The 22,752-nt window shown below is 46.0% G+C and overlaps 1 protein-coding gene across 1 annotated transcript; it reads right to left on the bottom strand.

Moving 5' to 3' along the window:
* Nucleotides 1-533: 533 nt before the first annotated feature.
* Nucleotides 534-22,378, bottom strand: LOC145356631 (pyrroline-5-carboxylate reductase 1, mitochondrial-like). Its single transcript, XM_080209461.1, has 8 exons — nucleotides 22,287-22,378; nucleotides 22,062-22,171; nucleotides 11,702-11,772; nucleotides 9,542-9,721; nucleotides 6,443-6,664; nucleotides 3,272-3,364; nucleotides 2,627-2,790; nucleotides 534-1,382 (listed from the first exon to the last, which is right to left on the bottom strand). Exons 2-8 carry the CDS (start codon nucleotides 22,126-22,128, stop codon nucleotides 1,241-1,243), a joined length of 939 nt encoding a protein of 312 aa, XP_080065587.1. The 5' UTR covers nucleotides 22,129-22,171; nucleotides 22,287-22,378; the 3' UTR covers nucleotides 534-1,240.
* Nucleotides 22,379-22,752: the final 374 nt, after the last annotated feature.

Below are 22,752 nucleotides of genomic sequence, written 5' to 3'. Positions count from 1 at the left end.
CATCCAGGACAAAGCAGCCCACTTGATTGGCACCACACCTACAAATATCCACTCTCTCCACCACCAACGCTTAATTGCAGCAGTGTGTACTATCTACAAGATGCACTGCAGTAACTCACCAAAGATCCTTAGACTGCACCTTCCAAACCCACGATCACTTCCATCTAGAAGGACAAGGGCAGCAGATACATGGGAATACCACTACCTGCAAGTTCCCTTCACCATCCTGACTTGGAAATATATCGCCGTTCCTTCACTGTCGCTAGGTTAAAATTCTGGAATTCCCTCCCTAATGGCATTGTGGGTCAACCTACAGCACATGGACTGCAGTGATTCAAGAAGGCTACTCATCACCATCTTCTTAAGGGCAACTAAGGTTGGGCAATAAATGCTGGCCAGCCAGTGATGCCCACGTCCCCTGAATGAATTAAAAAACCTCGAGCTTCTGGCTCAGAGGCAGGGACTGCATCTCACTGCGCCAGAAAATCTCCTGAAATACTAGTGCTGTACCATAATTCATTTGCACAAAAAAGTGTAATTTTTGGAAAAATTCCACTGCAGAGATATTTTTGTTCAGGGAAAAAATGAATCCCAGAACATATGTTCATTTTCACTGGAAAAATGTGTTTGTAAGTGACAGCCAACACAGAACTGTTACATATAAACATCACCTGGCAAACTTGGATAACACAACAGAGAGGGTTGATGAAGGTAGTGCAGTTGATCTTGTGTATAGAGACTTACAAAGAGCATTCGGAAGTGTCACATCATAGACTTGTTAGTGGATTTGAAGTCCATGGAATTAAAAGGCCCAGTGGTAGCGTGGAAGAGAAAATGGTCAAAGGACAGAAAGCAGAGAAATAATTGGTTATTATATCAAGAACATTCACAACCAACAGGACTCAGTTGGTTTTGTGCATTTGGAAACAACAGTCAGGGAGGGAATAAAAAGAGGTGCAACTCAGATAGCCGTAGAAATACATCCAATGTTGTTATTTTGTATATATACAGTGCACATGTTCACCATTGTTCCTAACAGGACACAGTAATCATCTGTTCTTACCTTCATATTACATTTTTAACAAACTCCAGATTCAGGACCAGTACACTGTGCTTACAGAAACAAAGTCATTAATTGCCATTTAATGCATTTCAATCTGTCGTCTGGCAACACTATTCATGTTTCGCTCTGGCCAGCCCATCCAATTCCAATAGTCAATCTCAGTATACAGTTTAGTATTTATTCCTGCTTGTTTCCAGGGTATTTATTGTTGAAGAGGCTGATGCCAGCTTTGGAGGCGGTCTTCTTCACCTTGTCCAATGTGGTCTTTTTAATGGCAGCGGGGGAAACCGTCTCTTGGTCAGCCAGACACTGCAGCTCCCTGAACACACAGAAAGGCAGAGATTTACGTACAAGTGCAACAGCAGGTCAAGGAACGGGTGGGGGTAAATTCCCATAGAATGCAGTTAAATGGCTGCCCTACAGCTGGGCCCTACAATCTCTTTATCTAATAACATCTCGCAAAAGCACAAACTCCATCAAAAAACGGTGGCACAGTGGTTAGCACTGCTGCCTCACAGCACCAGAGAACTGGGTTCGATTCCTGGCTTGGGTCACTGTCTGTGCTGTGTCTGCACATTCTCCCCGTGTCTGCGTGGGTTTCCTCCAGGTGTTCCGGTTTCCCCCTCCCACAGCCCGAAAGACCTGCTGATTAGGTGGATTGGCCATGCTAAATTCTCCCTCAGTGTAGCGAGCAGACAATGGAGTGTGGCAACTAGCAGATTTTCACAGTAACTTCACTGCAGTGTTAATGTGAGCCCGTTTGTGACACTAATAAATAAACTTTAAACAAGTGACGCATTGCAGTAATCTGTGCCCACGCAACCAGATTGTTGTCGAAGGCTGTAAGTGAGGAGGTAAGGAGCAGCACGAGAGCTGGGGACCCAGGCTAAACAAAGGTACTTCCCCAAATTAACCCAGTAAAACAATCAAACAAACAAACGTAAGAGAAAGAGGTCACCTTGCTGAGAATTTTTTTTAAAATACAAAATTATATAAAATATATACAGTTGTTAATGATAAATGACACAACTGCAGTAGCTAACAGCTCCCTCTTCAGCCTTCATTAGACAGACATGACAGTGGTTAGCACTGCTGCCTTACAGTGCCAGGGACCCGAGTTCAATCCCAGCCTTGGGTCATTGCGTGTGTGGAGTCTGCAGATTTTCCCCATGTCTGTGAGATTCCTCCGCGTGCTCCGATTTCCTCCTATAGTCCAAAGATGTGCGGGTTAGGTTGATTGGCCATGCTAAACTGACCCTGTGAAGGACTGGCAGGGTAAATATGTGGGCCTAGGTGGGATTATGGTCGGTCCAGACTCGATGGGCCAAATGGTCTCCTTCTGCACTGTAGAAATTCAATGATGTTTGGTGGGCGACATTCCCAAGGACAGCACTCAAACCTCCAACAAGAGCATCCGACTTCCCACAAATTGGAAGCAAAATCCACACCATGGCTAAATGTTATTGGGATTTAGTTGGCAAGCTCACAAGAGGGATTAGGATTGTCTTACAGTTCAGTAGGGGCAGGAGCTGGGGGTGGGAGGGCAGGGGGAGCCACACTTACCTCGTTCTTTCACAGGAAGCCTCGACAGCGTTGATGAGCAGACTGCGGAAGCCCCCACTCTCCAGGAAGTGAATGGCGTGGATTGTCGCTCCACCTGGTGAGCACACATTGTCCTTCAGCTGCCCAGGGTGCTGCTCAGACTCCAGCAGCATCTTAGCTGCTCCCTGCGTCAAGTAAAAAAGATGACAAAATATACTGACAGCCTTCACAAAATCCTTCGCGATTTAGCACAAAACGTACAGTGCATCAAAGTTGCTGAAAATATCATCAGGGTTTGGGCTGGACGTTATAATGGAATCACCAGATGGAGCAGCCCAGCCTTTTATTCCAAATGATTGTGGGAGGTCACCCACAGACCACTTCACCGAGTCGGTGACAGAGTGTGTAGGTGCTGGTGAGTGAGAGAGACAGAGAGACAGAGACACACAGACAGGGGAGACAGAGACACATAGACAGGGGGGACAGAGACACATAGACAGGGGGGACAGAGACACATAGACAGGGGGGACAGAGACACACAGACAGGGGAGACACTCAGACAGGGGAGACAAAAAATAAAATTAATACAGCTTTATCATATGTATCAGTCACATACTGTGGATTAGTATTCAGAGTTTGAGAAAAGACACGATAACGTTTACTGACCAGCAACGCTTGGGCACCAAGTCGAACAGCCAGTCTACGAGTCAGACCCATCTTCACCCCACCATCTGCCAGGGCATCTATAGCTGTGAAAGCCTGGAAATAAATCATTAACAATAATAACAACCTGCACCTTCACCTTATTTATACAAGGCCGTGAGATTCAAGTCGCCCAAGTTAACAGGCCAGATTCTCCGAGCTCTCCCGCAGTCGGGATTCTCTGCTCCGGCTGCAGTGAACAGGCACTTAGCGGAGCGCGGAATTCGCCGTACTCACTGGCAGCAGTGTCGGAGGGTGAAATGCTGGATAATTCCAGCCAACATCTGTAGATATTTGTTTGGAAAAGAATTCCAGGGATCTGCCAACAATAGCTGTCTGTGTGTGGACAGGATAAAATTTAACCAATATTTCTTCTGTTCAGACAGATTTTAGTTTAGTCACAGAATCTTTTATCAAGACAACGGAGGAAAAGCCAGAGTTTTTACCAGGAATAACTGACATGCAAGAAATTATACAGAATTATACTATAGCGACAGGCCATTCAGCCCAATTGTTCTGTTTACTCGCAACACAAACCTCCTCCCCCTTTCTTCATCTTCCCCCCATCACCATAACCACCTGGGAATTCACCCCCATCATTCATTACAAGATTGTTACAGTGCAGGAGGCCATTCGGCCCATTGTCTCTGTCCCACTGTTTCTGAATGAGCAATACACCTCGTGCCACTCCCCTCTAACCTTACACATTCTCCTTTTTCAGGTCATAATCCTATTCACTTCTGGATGCCCCGAATGACCCTCCTTCCACCACTCTCTCAGGCAGTTAGTTCCACATTTTAACACTCGCCGTGTGAAAAAGGTTTCTTCTCATGCGTCCATTGCTTCTTTTGGCAGTTAACTTACAACTGCATCCTCAGTTCTCGACCCTTCCACCAATGGGAACCATTTCTCCCTGGCTACTCTACCAGACCCATCCTGATGTTGAACTGTTTAAAAAAACATATTCCTTCCTGGGCAGCACAGTGGCACAGTGGTTAGCACTGCAGCCTCACAATGGCCTGGGTTCAAATCCAGCCTTGGGTCACTGTCCGCGTGAAGTTTGCACAGTCTCCACATCTGCATGGGTTTCCTTCAGGTGCTTCGGTTTCCTCCCACAGTCCAAAGACGTGCAAATTAGATGTATCGGCCATGCTAAATTGCCCCATAGGGCCAGGGGGACTGGCTAGGGTAAATGCATGGGGTTATGGGGACAGAGCCTGGGTGGGATTGCGGTCGATGTGAACTCAATGGGCCGAATGGCCTCCTTCTGCATTGTAGGGATTCTACGATTCCTCAGAGTTACAAAGCCAATGTGCAGAGCAGATTATACAGTAAATGGCAGAACCCTCAAGAGTATTGATAGGCAAAGGGATCAGGGTGTACAGATACACAGGTCACAGAAAGTGGCAATGCGGGTGGAGAAGGTAATCAAGAAGGCATATGGCATGCCGGGTTATTGAGTTTAAAAACTGTTGAAGTCATGTCGCAGCATTGTAGAACCTTAGTTAGGCCACACTTGGAATATAGTGTTGCAGGCGACGGTGCAGAGGGACCTCGGGGTCCTTGTGCATGAGTCGCAAAAACCCAGCCTGCAGGTGCAGCAGGTGGTCAGGAAGGCGAAAGGGATGCTGGCCTTCATAGCGAGGGGGATTGAATATAGAAGTAGGGAGGTCTTGCTGCAGCTGTATAGGGCATTGGTGAGGCCACAGCTGGAGTACTGTGTGCAGTTTTGGTCGCTGCACTTACGCAAGGATATTTTGGCCTTGAAGGGAGTGCAGAGGAGGTTTACCAGGCTGATACCGGAGTTGAGGGGGTTGAGCTATGAGGAGAGGCTGAATAAACTAGGCTTGTACTCGTTAGAGTTTAGAAGAATGAGGGGAGATCTCATTGAGACATATAAGATGATGAATGGGATGGATAGGATAGAGGTGGAGAGACTCTTCCCGCTCAGAAAGGACAGTAGGACTAGAGGGCACAGCCTCAAGATAAAGGGGGGGTGGTTTAGAACGGAGTTGAGGAACTTCTTCACTCAAAGGGTGGTGAATCTCTGGAATTCTCAGCCCGTTGAAGTGGTGGAGGCTGCCTCGCTAAATATTTTTAAGATGCAGGTTGATGGGTTTTTGATAAGCGAGGGGATTAAGGGTTATGGGGAGAGGGTGGGAATGTGGAACTGAGCCACGACAGATCAGCCATGATCTTATTGAATGGCGGGGCAGGCTCGAAGGGCTAGATGGCCTACTCCTGCTCCTATTTCTTATGTTCTTAATTCTGGTCATCACACTACTAGAAGGATGTGGAGGCTTTGGAGAGGGTACAGAAAAGATTTATTAGGATGTTGCCTGTTTTGGAGTGCATTAGCTATGAGGACAGGTTGGAGAAACTTGGTTTGTTCTCACTGGAGTGACAGAGGTTGAGGAGAGACCTGGTAGAAGTCTACAATATTATGAGATGTGTGGATAGTCAGAAGCTTTTTCCCAGGGTGGAAGAGTCAATTACTAGGGGGCATAGGTTTAAGGTGCGAGGGGCAAGGTTTAAAGGAGATGTACGAGGCAGGTCTTTTTACACAGTAGTGGGTGCCTCAAACTCGTTGCCAGGGGAGGTAGTGAAAACGGATACGGTAGTGACTTTTAAGGGGCATCTTGACAAGTACGTGAATAGGATGGGAATAGAGGGATATGGTCCCCAGAAGGGTCGGGGGTTTAGTTAAGTGAGCAGCATGGTCAGTGCAGGCTTGGAGGGCCGAAGGGCCTCTTCCCGTGCTGTAATTTTCTTTGTTCAGACAGGACAAGCCCTAATGCATTGCCTTGCTCAAAAATCAATTCAATTCATGGTCCCCAGACATGAGACATACCAGATCCAAGCTGACTTAAACAGGTATTATATCTCATCTCTTGCTTGATCTTAGCCAGAAGGCCTTCACGATTTTGACTACCTCTCCCCTCAATCTTCTCTTTTCCAAGGAAAACAGCCCCAGCTTCTCCAATTCGTCCTCAGAACTAAAGTTCCTCATCCCACGCATATCCAATAACCCTGTAGGAAGTTATCAGGTTACCATCCCTGACCCCCACCCCCCACCTCCTTGGCTTCCTTCCAAATCTGACTGATGTGTTTTGTGCCCAAGGGCTTGGTACATACATAGGCAGGGCCACTGCCACTGAGCCCAGTGACTGCATCGATCAAATCCTCCTCCACCTCCACACAATACCCGACGCTGGCCATCAGCTGCTCCAGCAGGTGTCCATCTTCCACTGCGGCGTGCGTTCCTGTGGCGTACACTGTGGCCCCTTCTCGTACAATCACAGGGGTGTTGGTCATTAAGCGGATCACTTTCGGAAACTCACGCACGGTGGACAGTTTCTGTAAGACCAAGCAACGCCGTGAGAAGAGTGGCAGGGTTACATTGCAGCACAGAAACAGGCCATTCAGCCCAACCGGTCTATCCCAGTGCCCTGCTCACACCTCTTCATCTAATCGGATCATAATATCCTTTGGATCTGATCTCCCTCGCGTGTTTATCTAGCTCTGCGTTAGATAAATCTCTGCTGTTTGTTCGTTAGATGTTTGTTTGGAAAATGTAGATGAATTCAACATAAACTGTTCAGAGACTAACTGAAGAGTGAATGATAATCAGACCTGTGGGAGTTCATTAACTTGGGAATAAATAGTGCCAAATAGTTTATGGATGATTTGTACCACAATTTCATTTAAACTTAACTTTTTTTATTCATTGGATTAAAGTTTTTAAAAGTTTTAAAGTTTATTTATTATTGTTACAAGTAGGTTTACATTAACACTGCAATGAAGTTTGTGTGAAAATCCCCTAGTTGCCACAGCGCTTGTTTGGGCACACGGAGGGAGAATTTAGCATGGCCAATCCACCTAGCCAGCACATCTTTCAGATTGTGGGAGGAAACCGGAGCACCCAAAGGAAACCCACGCAGACACGAGGAGAACGTGCAAACTCCACACAGACAGTGACCCAAGTCGAGAACTGAACCCGGGTCCCTGGTGCTGTGAGGCAGCAGTGCTAACCACTGTGCCACCGTGGATGTGGTCATCTCTGCCAAGGCCATTCCTAATTGTCCCCTGAACGGGGGGTAGCAGATTTAAAACGGAGTTGAGGAGAAACTACTTCCCCCAAAGGGTTGTGAATCTGTGGGATTCGCTGCCCCAAAGTGTGGTGGATGCTGGGAAAGTGAGTAAATTTAAGAAGGAGTTAGACAGATTTTTAACTGGTAATGGGTTGAAGGGTTATGGGGAGAAGGCAGGAAAATGGGGATGAGGAGCATATCAGCCATGATCAAATGACGGAGGGGACTTGATGGGCAGAATGGCCTAATTCTGCTCCTATATCTTATGAAATGAATTGCCATTTGAGAGGAGTATTTAAGAGTCAGTCACATTGCTGCAAATCTGGAGTCACATGTAGGTCAGACCAGGTTAAGGATGGCAGATTTCCTTCCCTAATGGATATTAGAGAACCAGGAAGGTTTTAATGACAATTGACAATGGTTTCAACATTAGACATTTAATGCTAAATTTTACTGAATTCAAATTTCACCATCTGCCATGATGGGATTTGAACGCGGGTCCCCATTATTCTGAATTGCTATTCCAGTGACAATACCCCTATGCCACTGCCTCCCCACATACCCTCATATCCCTTGATATGCTTACCATTCAGGAACATATTGATCTCAGTCTTAACTCATCCAATTGTTTCAGCACCCTCTGACTTTTGGAGAACAGAATTCCTGGTTTCTTTCACCCTGCACACTGATAAAATTCCTGCTGTACACTTCAGGAGCTGAGAGGTAAGGGATGAGGAAGCTTATTGCATAGATGGTGCAGATTACAAAAAGGAGAGAGAGCAATGACTGAATGGCCTCCTTCTGTGCCATAAATGACTCTCTGTCTCAAGGAGGTTCAGGAAGAATAGAAGAAGCTGAAACACTCGATCAGACATTTAGTAGAGAAAGCAGATTCTGGGGACAATACCTAACAAGACGTTGCGGTAGGAGGTTTGACAAGAGCTACACAGCAGTTAGCCTCAGTGCTGGGGACTGGGTTCAATTCAGGCTTTGGGTGACTGTGTGGGGTTTGGGCAGTTTCCCCGTGTCTGTGTGGGTTTACTCCGGGTGCTCTGGTTTCCTCCCACAAACTAAAAGTGTGCAGGTTAGGTGAATTGGCCACGCTAAATTGCCTCTTAGTGTCCAAAGATGCGGTTAGATAGATTGGCCATGCTAAATTCTCCCTCAGTGTACCCAAACAGGCACCGGAGTGTGACGGCTAGGGGATTTTCACAGTAACTTCATTGCAGTGTTAACGTAAGCCTACTTGTGACACTAAATAAACTTTATGTGACAATAAATCAAATCAATTGCACTGAGTAGGGCACTCCCTTAACATTCACGTTTAATTCACAGCATCAATGTGCTGGCCCATTGGGACAGGTGGATTGTCCTGCTGTTTGAAACCCAGGGTCTTCACAGAGCAATTCAGATCAGGAAGTAAGAGTTCAGCACTGCAAAACCAATCTGCGTGCATATTCATTAACCAACCAGGCTCAAAGCTGCACCCAAAATTATTCAAGTGTAACCACACAATTGAATACAAAGACTATTATTTGGCAGTACAGATTGTTCTGGACAAATCAATTCCCTCAACTACAAAACAAGCAGCTCAGCTTAGTTACTCGTCTCATTGTTCTCTGTGGGACCTCTGTGTCTCAAATGGTGCCGGCAACCAACCCCCTGCCAAAAAAAAGTCATTCATTAATGTCTAAAGATGTGCGAGTTAGGTTGATTGGCCAAGCTAAATTGTCCATTAGTGTCAGGGGGATTAGTAAATATTTTGGTTATGGGGATAGGACCTGGGTGGGATTGTGGTCAGTACAGGTGTGATGGGCTCCTTCTGCGCTGTAGGGATTCTATGATTATGTGCAGCGATGTGGGCTATTTGAGAAATAATGTGCATTTATAGAATTGTGTAGCACAGACGGAGTGTATTCACCCCAACGAACCTGTCTGAAAGAGCTAATCTCTTTTGACCTGCTCCCCACACACTTACTACATTTACCAAATAATCCATATATCTTTTAATTCTTCCTTTTAAACTGTACAAGGATGAATACATTTCAGCAAATGTTATATATCACAATCAGAGACCATCTGAATTCACAAACCCACTGCCATTTTAGTGATGTGTGGACAAAATCTCAGAAAGGATCCTCACCTTTTCTATGGAGCTAATGGTGACTCCAGCAGCACAAGACACAACTAAGTGACGTTCTTTGATATCCGGAGCAATCTCATCCAGTACGAAGGGGATAATGGGTGGTTTGACAGCCAGAAACAGCACATCACTCTTTTGAACCGTCTCCTTGTTGCTCAAGGTAAAATTGACACCAAGCTTCTACGAGACAGAATTTAAAGAAAATAATGAGAAAGATTGGAATGAGGGAGTATTCCACAGACCCTCGTAGTGGCACCCCCTGCAGCCATATTTCTAAACCACTTCCTTCAGGTTAAAATACAATTTGCTGTTTAAATGATGGGGTATCAATGATATTCTGTCCGACTACCTTTATGACATTTGCACCGTACAATGTGATCACAACCACTGATCTATTAGACTGGACCCTGTGAGCTCAGGAACTCCCACCTTTTCCAGCAATAGCTATGACAAAACAAAAGGAACACTACTGAGACAGTCAGACCCTGGAGTCCAAAAATGCATGCGTTAGGTTGATTGGCCACGCTAAAATTGACCCTAGTGTGAGGGGATTAGCAGGATAAATGTGTGGGTTTTCGGGAATAGGGCCTGGGTGGGATTGTGATCCGTGCAGACTCGATGGGTCGAACGGCCTCCTTCTGTACTGTAGGGATTCTATGATTGAGGTACAGTGCCACAGTGGTTAGCACCGCTGCCTCACAGTGCCAGGGACCGGGGATCGATTCCCAGCTTGGGTCACTGTGTGGAGTTTGCACGTTCTCCCCGTGTCTGCCTGAGTTTCCTCCGGGTGCTCCGGTTTCCTCCCACAGTCTGAAAGACGTGCCGGTTAGGTGCATTGACCCAAACAGGCACCGAACTCTGGCGACTAGGGGAATTTCACAGTAACTTCATTGCAATGTTAATGCAAACCTTACTTGTGTCTAATACATAAACTTTACTCCACCTCTCAATTGGACCATGGCTGATCTATACCTTCAATTCCGTCTATCTGCCTTGGTTCTGAAACCGACAAAAATCTATCAATGTCAATTTTCAAGTAATCCTCCCCCCGAAACCGAGAGGAAACAGTTTCAGATTCTTCACTAGCTTTTTGTGGGAAAAAGTGTATTCTCATATCCCCCGGAATGCCCTCGCTCTGATGTGAAGGTTACATCCCTTTGGGAAGAAGTTGCTCCCCATTTGAAATCTAAGGAAGCTGCCAGATGAAAAATAGACTCACGCAAGCCTTGGGTTAAGATCAGACCTGACATTTAAAAGTTTAAAGTTAAAGCTAAAGTTTATTTATTAGTGTCACAACTAGGCTTACATTAACACTGCAACGAAGTTACTGTGAAAATCCCCCAGTCTGGCAGCACCTGTTCAGGCACACAGAGGGAGAATTTAGCATGGCCAATGCACCGAACCACCATGTCTTTTGGACTGTGGGAGGAAACCCACACAGACAGAGGGAGAACGTGCAGACTCCGCACAGACACTGACCCAAGCCAGGGATGGAACTCAGATCCCTGGCACTGTGACACAGCAGTGCTAACCACATAACCACCCACCCAACTATCTGGTGATGCCTCTTTGTTTAGACAAGAGGATGGACCATGAGGGAAGTATAGGAAGACATAGCGCGAGTGTCCATGCCTCCCTTTTGTTCATTCACCTCGAAGTTAGACACAAATCAGATTCTGCGTCCCTCTCCCACTCTACATTTTGGACCAAGGCTGGAAACACAACACCGATTTTGATTACTTGCTGATTATCTATATGTGGGACTGTACTGAGTACATTGGATAACAGGATCTGGCAACCAAGAACAGCAGGTTATTAAATGAAGAGCAACAAGTTTGTGTTATTTTCCTGTCACCCTTCCAGCTTGATATTTAAATCTTTAGGAAGGTCTGTGCATGAGAGAATGCAATAGCTCGCCTGCTTTCTGCAGAGGGCAACCAGTACATGCTTCTTTTAGTTGAGTTGATATCTTTTGGAGTTTTAGCAAACTGCTCCCGAGCAAACAAGATCCTTTAACAAAAAAACAGAAAAGGCTGGAAAATCTCAGCAGGTCTGACAGCACCTGTGGAGAGAGGAGAGAGGCAGCGTTTCGAGTCTGGGTGAACTTTCGAAGGAGACAATGTTGCGGTGAATTGTTAAAGACAGCATGATGATTCTTACCCTCAAGCCTCCGACAGTGGGTAAATCCTGGTCTGGGGAACTCGCTGTAATCTTGTGTGCAGCTAAGACACCTGAGGATGTAAAAGGACATATCAGAAAATTAAGCTCAAGTAAACGAGAGAGAATAAAAGCACCATCCAATCTAATCCCACGTTCCAATTCTTGGCTGCAACCCTGTAAATTTGGCCAATTCTGATGCACATCCAAGTACTTTTCCAAATGCAATCGGGGTTTCTGCTTCAACCACTCTCTTAAAGTGAGTTCCACGCTCTGGGTTGAAATAAATGCTCTCCACACTCCCTCTAATCCTTCCACCAAGTACTTTGAATCTGTGCCCCTGTGTATTGAGCTGTCTGCAGAGGGAAACAGATCCTTCTCATCCTTTCTATCACTGCCCACAATAACGTTATACACCTCAATTAAACTGTCTTCCCCCGCAGCCACTTCCGTTACAAAGAGATAATGCTAGCCTATCACCCTCGAGATTAACTTTTCTCCATCAGAATGGTCACGTTCAGAATTGGAACTCTGGGTTGCTAGTCCATGACCTCATTGCTGCTAACTCTTCAGTATGTACCAATGTGGCAGCACAGTGGTTAGCACTGCTGTCTCACAGAGCCAGGGACCCGGCCTCAGGTCATTGTCTGTGTGGAGTTTGCACATTCCCCCACCGTGTCTGCATGGGTTCCTCCGGGTGCTCCGGTTTCCTCTCTCAGTCCAAAGATGTGTGGATTAGATTGCTTGGCTGTGGTAAATTGACCCTAGTATGTGGGGTTACAGGAATAGGACCTGGATGGGCTTGCAGTCAGCACAGACTCAATGGGCCAAATGGCCTCCTTCTGCACTGTAGGGATTCTATTCTAACACAGAAAATTGAGTTGGAGTTTTCCAGTTGGTTCACCCGAGACCGGAAATTCCTGAGCTCAATGGACCTTCAAATGGTCTGTCAAATTATCCATCTCAAGCCCATGACAATGCTTGCAGAGGACGGGACTGGAGAATTTATCCCGAGGTGTCAGCTGGAAACTCACTGTCATCTCAGGTCAAAGGTCATCCTCACTACAACAACAACATTGCTTTATTTGTGCTCAAGAGGGAGTCAATCCAATTGACAATGACATCTCAGTCAATACAGCAAACAAGAGCTCCGTTTATAGAATCCCGACAGTGCAGAAGGAGGCCATTCGACCCATTAAGTTTGCACCAATGACAATCCCACCCAGACCCTATGCTGTAACCCCCTTAAACATAACCTGCCTTTCATGAACGGATGCTGCGTCTACTCAATTGCGTAATTTCTATCTAGATGTCTCATTATTTCTTCCTTGATAGACTTAAGCAGTTTCCCCACTACAGAAGTTAAGCTAATTGGCCTATAGTTACCTGTCTTTTGTCTACCATCTTTTTTAAACAGTGGCATCACATTTGCTGCTTTCCAATCTGCCAGAACCATCCCAGAGTCCAGCTAGTTACCACGATCACATTTGTTATTTCCCTCGCCACCTCTGTTAGTATCCTGAGATGCATTCCATCAGGATCAGAAGACTTGTCTACCTTTATTTTGATCTTTTGTCTCCCTTGATTTTTGCTGTAATCAAAATACTGTGAAAGCTGGAATTGTACTAATCCAGCTAATTCCCCTAACACCAAGGGTCAATTTAGCATGGCCAATCAACCTAACCTGCACGGAAACTGGAGCACCCAGGAGGAAACGCATGGAAACACGGGGGAAAAAAACATGCCAACTCCAGACAGTCAGTCACCCAAGGCTGGAATTGAAGCCAGATCCCTGGTGCTGTGAGGCAGCAGTGCTAACCACTGTGCCTCAGTGCCAATTATAGACAGTATTACGCATGAAGCAAGGCGTCATCCTGTGGATTGCACCACCTCCCCACTTCCTCAGTCCCAGCGGCTGCTTTGTTTGTATTGCATATTATGACACTTCTGAATAATAGGACAACCAAAAGAAAAGGAAAATTTCCCCAGATGGCTTAGGGAGTACATTCATTATCTGGTATGAAGCAAAGTGTAATTATCCTAAAAGGCCCTAAATTAGGTTCCAGTTTGAGTGCCCGCAAATGGCCTCAGCCCAGTTCATGGTGGATGACACATTTGCCTTCATCGTGTCGTAACAGGGGGGTGGTGGTGGTGGTGGTGGAGAAAGAGACAGAGAGATAGAGTTAATTTATTCAGATCTCCCATCACTCAAATTATGAAGGACTTTGGTTATAAGCAAATAAATAAAACTTGGTTGTGATGCTCTTGGCAATCATACAACGCTAACATTCAATGCCAGGCTCGTGTATAAAGAATAGACACTGGAACAAATGACCAGAAAACTTGTGTTGTCTTTGCATTATCACAGCAGAAGCCAGATGTTTGGAAAAGGAACAGCAAGGGCAAGGAGGGAGAACAATCACAGGAGCAAAAGAAAAAACCACAAGATAAATGAAAGGAACGCTTCAGTGTTAGGATTTGGATTGCTGATTTATCGAATAGTCTACTACAGAATAAAGCAAATATTGACTTCACTGTCGGATTCAAAAGGGAATTGAATCAATTCATGACATAAAGATCAGAAGCATGAGTTTGCATTGAAAAATGGGCTAGAAAAGTTAGATTGGGTCCTGAAAAGGAATTGATGACTTTTCTCCCTTTCCTCCTTCCCAACTTAACTATAAAACAACAGAATTCTTGTTTATATTCAGCAAATGCAGGGAAATAAGGAAAGATGAATGCACACTTTACTGTGCCAGGTACATCAACATGAAAATTGGCCCCGTAAAAAAGGTACAAGTTATTTTATAGCACCTCCACGAAAGGAGGATAAGCAGCATGGATTTGTTGGGCTGAGTGGCTCGTTTTTGTGCTGGAATCCGTTCAAATTTATTTTAACTGCAGCAGTCTCTCACTGTCAAGCACTGACTTGCATACTAATTCAAAAATGTTATGGCAAAAAATCAAAGGAGACAAAAGTTCAAAATAAAGGTACACAAGTCTCCTGGTCCTGATGGAATGCATCCCAGGGTACTAAAAGAAGTGGCGAGTGAAATAGCAAATGCGCTCATGGTAATTTACAAAAATTCACTGTACTCTGGGATGGTTCTGGCAGATTGGAAAACAGCAAACGTGACTCCACTGTTTGAAAAAGGAGATGGACAAAAGACAGGTGACTATAAGCCAGTTAGCTTAACTTCTGTAGTGGGGAAACTGCTTAAATCTATCAACGAAGAAATAGTGAGACATCTGGATAGAAATTATCCATTGAGGCAGACACAGCACTGATTCATGAAAGGCAGGTCATGTTCAACTAATTTACTGGAATTCTTTGAGGACATTACAAGCATGGTGGACAACGGGGAACCAGTGGATTTCCAGAAGGCACTCGACAAGATGCTGCACAAAAGACTGTTGCATAAGATAAAGGTGCACATGTTACGGGTAATGTACTGGCATGGATAGAGATATTCTCCCCAGGAACGTTACCAGCTAACCAACTGCTCCAGCAACACAAACTTAGCAGCGAGAGGTCCATCAGCCACTACAAAATCAGGTCGCAGAACCACCACAACTATAAGTGGGGGAGTGGTGCTGGGTGAATTGCTCATACAGAAAGCCAGTACACACACAACAGGCCGAGTGGCCTCCTTCAGTGCTGCAATTTCTAGGAGCCCCAGTGAAGTAACATTTTTTATTGCCAGGGCCTGCGGCACCTTTGGGGTCAGTTAATTGCGACATTGTGTGTCTGGAGCAGATATCCTGCCCCATGAAATGCCAGCCAATGGCCACTGTTCAGCAGCGCCACAGAATGGTGGCTTCTGCCAGTATTACCCTGGAGTCTTTCCAGAAGGTCGGCAATGGATGCTCCGGATTCAGGCAAGTGGGGCAGGGTGAGGTTACCAGTAAGGGATACACTGACTGGGGGACGGGGAGGGTATTGGGTCAACAATAAGGGGCAACCCCTTCCTGAAGCCAGCTCCCTCAAATTAGGCACAAGAAGCCTGAGAAGGAGGCACCTCCCCACCCCACCCCACCCCACCTTCTACAGATACACCATAGAAAGCATTCTTTCTAGTTGTACCACATCTTGGTATGGCTCCTGCTCTGACCAAGACCACAAGAAACTACAAAGGATCATGAACATGGCCTAATCCATCACCAAATCAGCCTCCCATCCATTTGCACTGCGTATACTCCCCACTGCCTCAATGGCACGATGGCGCAGTGGTTAACGCTGCTGCCTCACAGTGCCAGGAACCCAGGTTCAATTTCAGTCTCGGGTCACTGTCTGCATGAAGTTTGCACATTCTCCCCGTGTCTGCATGGGTTTCCTCCCACAGTCCAAAGAAGTGTGGGTTAGGTGGATCTGCCATGCTAAATTGCCCTTGGTGTCAGGGGAATTAGCAGGATGAATGAGGGTTACAGGAAGAGGGTCTGGGTGGGATTGTGGTTGGTGCAGACTCTTTGGGCTAAACGGTCTCTTTCTATATGTAGGGATTTTGTGATTTTTTTTATGAAAAGCAGCCAGCGTAATCAAGAACCCCACGCACCCTGCCTGATCACATCAACCTCCGAACTCATCACGAGGTGTCGTTAGCCTCATTGAACTGACAGATCACCTCTGGTGTTTATCAAAAATCAGACTGCACCTTGTTTTAGAAATACAATGACATACGGGCTTCATACAGCTTGTAATTTATCCAAAGTTCACGTGCCGCATTTTCCAACTCCCCCTCAAGATGATTTCACACCAATGATTGTAGTTGCTCATGGTCTGAAGGAGCTTCAATTGAACTGTGAATTCAGCCTAGAACCCCTACAGTACAGAAGGAGGCCATTTGGTCCATCCAGTCTGCACTGAGCACAATCACACCCAGGCCCTATTCCCGTAACCCCAAACATTTACCCTGCTAATCCCCCCTGACACCAGGATCAATTTAGCATGGTCAATCAACCTAACCCACACATCTTTGGACTGTGGGAGAAAACAGAGCACCCAGAGGAAACCCATACAGACATGGGGAGAATTTGCAAACTCCACACAGACAGTGAGCCGAGGTTGGAATTGTGAGACAGCAGTGCTAACCACTGTGCCACCGTGTCACCCATCCTGTACTCAAAGCTCAAGAAAGCGCAACATCTACTGACTGCCTATTGTTGTTACCAGAGAAAAAGACACGGTTTCCTCACTACAGATGCAAGGTTCCAGTGTTCTCTGTTTCTAACTCTGTTTAAAAGGTATTGGTACGGAAAATGAAGGCTAGTTTTTTTTGCTCCATACAAAAATCTGCTCAGCATTCCTCTCATCACTCTGTAGTTCCTGGTGCACTGCAGCATGGAATGTAAAAATGTTCCCCTTGTCTTCACATTCCTTCATGGCCTCACCTCAGCCTTTCAGCTATAATCCCCCTACACTTTACAAGCCCTCCAACTTTAGCGTTTATTAACAGGGGATTTGAGTTTAAGAGCCGTGCAGTTATGCTGCAACTATACTGGACATTGGTGAGACCACATTTGGAATATTGTATTCAGTTCTGGTCACCTCACTGTAAGAAGGATGTGGAAGATTGGAGAGAGAGTGCAGAGGAGATTTACCAGGATGCTGCCTGGTTTGGAGGGTAAGTCTTATGAGGAAAGGCTGACGGAGCTGGGACTTTTCTCTTTGGAGCAGAGGAGAATGAGAGGTGACTTAATAGAGGTTTATAAGATGATGAGACGGATTGATAGAATGGACGTGCAGAGACTATTTCCTCAGGTGGATGTAGCTGTTACTAGGGGGCATAACTATAAGGTTCATGGTGGGAGATATAGGAGGGATGTCCAAGGTAGATTCTTCACACAGAGAGTGGTTAGGGTGTGGAATGCACTGCCTGCTCTGATAGTGGAGTCGGACACTTTAGGAACACTCAAGCAGTTATTGGATAGGCACATGGAGCGCACCAGAATGATAGGGAGTGGGATAGCTTGATCTTGGGACTGGACATAACTCAGCACAACATTGAGGGCCGAAGGGCCTGTACTGTTCTATGTTCTAACTCTCCCCAGTCTCCTCTCACACTGGACTTCTGCATCTTTCTCTCTGTCTCACCATTAGTGGCAGACAACCTTCAGTCACCTTGGTTCTTACTCCCTGGAACTTTGCCCATCTCCAAAAGAACAAAATCATTTCTTAGAGGGCAAAAGGGGTCAATGAATAAATCAGCCTCGGTGTTGTCACACACATTTCTACGTAGCCACGTCTCATAACACTGGATTCTTCAGCGTGACGGAATTGATCTTTACAAACTTGTCAATCAGATTTTAAGTCATTGCACCAAAATATCCCACACCATAACTCATTGCTGCTTTCTGTGCAACAGCTTACATTAACAGTGCCTTCCATGCCAGAAGCTTTCTCATGATGCAGAGACGTGTGAGAAGCTTTCTCATACATTGGTGACTAGAGGAAAAAGATATCAACTCAATTCCATTCTTAAAAATGGGAGGTAGGAATAGATATGAGGTGGAGATGCCGATGTTGGACTGGGGTAAGCACAGTAAGACAGGTTAAAGTCCAACAGGTTTATTTGGTAGCAAAAGCCAGTAGATTTTGGAGTGCTGCTCCTTTGTTAGGTGAGTGGAGTTCTGTCCACAAACAGGGCATGTAAAGACACAAACCTGGTAGGAATAGACCAGGAAACTATAAGGCAGTCACTCTAAACTTGGTGGTGGGGAAATTACTAGAAAGAATTCCGAGGGTCAGAGTAAGGGTGGCACGATAGCACAGTGGTTAGCACTGCTGCTTCACAGCTCCTGGGACTTGGGTTCGATTCCTGGCTTGGGTCGCTGTCTGTGTGGAGTTGCACATTCTCCTCGTGCCTACATGGTTTCCTCCTGGTGTTCTAGTTTCCTCCCGGTGTTCTAGTTTCCTCCCACAGTCCAAAGATGTGCAGGTTAGGTTGATTGGCCAAGCTAAAAATTACCCTTAGTGTCCTGAGATGTGGGGGTTAGAGGGATTAGTGGGTAAATGTGTACAGATATAGGGGTAGGGCCTGGGGCCTGGGGGGTGGGGGGAGGTGTGTGTGTGGAATTGAGGTCAGTGCAGACTCAATGGCCTCTTTCTGTACTGTAGGGTTTCTATGATTTCTGCATCAGCATTGGGATAGACAGGGATCAACCTGGGGTAATCAGCATGGACTTGTTAGGGGGAAGTCATGTTTGAGAATTTTAATCAAATTGTTTTGAAGTAGTAAGCAGGAGTATTGATGAGGCTAACACACATTTGATATTGTGTATCTTGACTTTAGCAAGACTTTTGATAAAGTCTCTCGTGACAGATTAATGAAGAAAGTGAGGATCCGTGGGATCCGTGGGATCCAAGGCAAAGACAAAGATCTTTGTTGGCTGGCATGGATACGATGGGCTGAATGGTCTCCCATGTGCTGTAAATGACCAAGGGGGGAGGGGGAGAGAGAGAGAGAGAGAGAGAGAGGAGGAGGAGGAGGAGGAGGAGGAGAGAGGAGGAAGAAGAAATGCAAATTGAATTTCTTTATCCTCTCATCAACTGTCAGTGAGCAGCTGTTTTTGAGTACCTATACATAGACTGTGGCATGTTTCCCTTACCCTGAGTTATGGTGCTACAATTTTAAGTAACTCACAGCAAACTCACATTACGATCCACACATAAATTAAATCAGATAATTATCAGAGTTCAGTGAGTTCTTTTACATGGGAGCTCAGTATCAGCTGGCTGAAGGCAGAAGTTGGAAAGTTCTCTTTACAGTGGGTGCTGGGGCAGCACAGGGGCACAATGGTTAGCACTGCTGCCTCACAGCGCCAGGGATCTGAGTTCCATTCAGCCTTGGGTCACTGTCTGTGTAGAGTTTGCACATTCTCCCCTGTCTGCACGGGTTTCCTCCCACAATCCAAAAATATACAGATTAGGTTGATTGGCTATGGTAAAACTAACCATGGCCCCATGAATAAGATTAATTATATTTAATACACACTGAATATTTCATAGAGAATGCTTAATCATTTATTTGTTAATAGACCTATCACCGTCAACTGGTAAAAACAAAATGAATACTTACATTTGATTAGACACAGAGGGAGTGCACAGCTCTCACAGTCAATGTCATGAACAATCAGCTCACTTCACTTGCCCTTGTTTTACACGTGTATCATTTCAGTCATACTGGTAGGAAAAAAAAACTACACAAATGGAAATCAGAATGTGGCAACTCTGCATGTGGGCAAGTCAACAAAAATCTCTCGTGGCCACACTTAGAACACTGATGAGCCACATGTGGCAGCTAGGTTGCCTACCCCTGGCCTACGGCAATGGCTTGGGAATGGATGGGGATGACATGCTGGGGAGAAGAGGCAATAGAAGGGGGTGGGAAGGACATGGGCATGGCAGTCTGGGGAGGGGAGGAGAGAGGACAACAAATTGGGGAGGGAATTGAGGGAACTGAATACGTGACAAAGATCAATAATTCTGCCATCTTTCCCTTGGATTGAACGGAAAGGAGCAGGGAATAGTCCCAGATTTTATGTCACTGTGTGTAAATGGTCAAGGGACGGAGGTGGGAAGCGAGACCATCAGTAGACCCCTTACCTGACATATGTTCAGAGACAGACAATTTACTCCTGCAATCAATCTGGCCAATTGGCCATGGGACACAATCTGGGGTCCTTAATTATGCTGGCTATTTTCCCAAGGCAACAGGAAATGTAGACACTGTCAATGGATGGGAGGCCAGCACGCACCCCGGACATACACTCTTTCACCTTATTCCATTGGAAAAAGATACAAAAGCCTGAGGTCACATACCAACCGACTCAAAAACAGCTTCTTCAAACTTTTGAATGGACCTACCTCACACTAAGTTGATCTTGCTCTACACCCAAGCTACGACTGTAACACTACATTCTGCACTCTCTCCTTTCCCTGAACCATAGAAACCCTGCAGTGCAAAGGGAGGCCATTCGGCCCAATCAAGTCTGCACCAACAACAATCCCATCAATGCCCTATCCAAGTCACCTCACCTATTTACATCACTAATCCCTCTGACCTACACATCTTTGGACACTAAGAGGCAATTTAGTATGGCCAATGAACCTAACCCACAAATCTTTGCACTTTGGGAGGAACACAGTAAGAAGTCTCTCAATACCAGGTTAAAAGTCCAACAGGTTTATTTGGTAGCAAAAGCCACAAGCTTTCAGAGCGCTGCATCTTTGTCAGATGAGTGGGAGTTCAATTCACAAACAGGGCATATAAAGACAAACTCAATTTACAAAATAATGATTGGAATGTGAGTCTTTATAGGTAATCAAGTCTTAAAAGGTATAGACAACGCGAGTGGAGAGAGCTTTAAGCACAGGTTAAAGAGATGGGTATTGTCTCCAGAGAGGACAGTTAGTGAGATTTTGTAAGCCCAGGCAAGTTGTGGGGGTTACAGATAGTGTGACATAAACCCAAGATCTCGCTTGAGGCCATCCTCACGAGAATGGAACTTGGCTGTCAGTTTCTGCTCGGTGATTCTGCGTTGTCATGTGTCATGAAGACCACCTTGGAGAACGCTTACCTGAAGATCAGAGGCCAAATGCCCGTGACCGCTGAAATGTTCCTCAACAGGAAGAGAACACCCTTGCCTGGTCACTGTCGAGTGGTGTTCATTCATCCATTGTCATAGCGTCTGCATGGTCTCCCCAATGTACCATGCCTCTCCACATCTTTGGGAGGAAGCCAGGGCACTGGGAGGAAACCCACACAGACACGGGGAGAATGTGCAAACTTCACACAAACAGTAATCCAAGCCAGGAATCGAATCCAGATCCCTGGCTCGGTGAGGCAACAGTGCTAACCACTGCACCACTGGGAGGAAATCTGAGCACCCGGAAGAAAACCACACGGACACAGGGACAATGTGTAAACTCCACACAATGTGGATATGCCGGCGTTGGACTGGGGTAAACACAGTAAAAAGTCTGACAACACCAGGTTTAAGTCCAACTAGTTTACTATCAAATAAATCAGTTGGACTTAAACTGGTGTTGTCAGACTTTTTACCGTGTAAACTCCACACAAGCCAGGAATCAAACCCGGGTCCCTGGAACTGTGAGGAAGCAGTACTAACCACTGTGCCATCCTTCTCTATGAACGGTATGCCTTGTCTGGAAAGCACACAAGAAACAATACTTTCCATTGTGTACTAATACAGGTGACAATAATAAATTAAATCAAAACCTCTGTATTAAATGCTGAGGTCCTCTGTTGCTAAGCAAGGGACACAACCACAAGTCAGACCCTCAGCAACATTCCCCAGTGAGCAGTGCAGAGAGGGTGATGAGAAAACTCCGGCAAGCTCTCACCTGCGGCCGTGAATCCCCGGGCTAAAGCGAAAGCCAGCTGGCCCGCTCCAATGAATCCGACACTCATTGCTCTTCCTGAGAGCGATCCGGAAACCGTCCGCAGCCCTTACCTACAACACAAAGGGACAGTCAGTTACCCTGCCCCGGGGGTGGGGTGGAGGAAGCAGATAGAGAGTCACAAACACAGCCTAGGGTGGGGTAACACAGCCAGAGCCCTCCCAGCACCTTCCACACAGCTCCCGGAGATCCAGCCCAGCCAACGTGGCTAAAGCAGCGCTGTCAAAACAACCCAACTTGTTACTTCTCCCAGAGTGACGGCCACCTCTACCAATGAGCTTGGGTGCTGTGTCTAGGAGCCCGCCTCTCTGTCCGGCATGAGCCAATGGGTAAAGGGAACAGCAAGGGTTCCTGCAATCAAGTTAGTTCAGCCTTGCAATAGGAGGTCAGCATTGCATCATTTATCTATTGTTAGTGAGACTGGGTAGGTGCCTATCTGAGCAACAGGGTCCCAATCTCTTGGGACAACCAAATCAAACTAACAAGGGGACAAAGTAAAGCCCCCAAAATGAAGGGAATCACCCGTAACAAAAGAAGCAACAGAATGCATAGAAACATAGAAGATAGGAGCAGGGGAAGGCCATTTGGCCCTTCGAGCCTGCTGCCCCATTCATTACCAAGATGGCTAATTGTC

Source organism: Carcharhinus amblyrhynchos, chromosome 21, assembly GCF_965287045.1.
Source record: "Carcharhinus amblyrhynchos chromosome 21, sCarAmb.v2.hapA, whole genome shotgun sequence".
NCBI classification, from domain to species: domain Eukaryota; kingdom Metazoa; phylum Chordata; class Chondrichthyes; order Carcharhiniformes; family Carcharhinidae; genus Carcharhinus; species Carcharhinus amblyrhynchos.
Note: the sequence above shows the minus strand (reverse complement) of the source record. Positions and strands in the feature narration are given on the sequence as shown.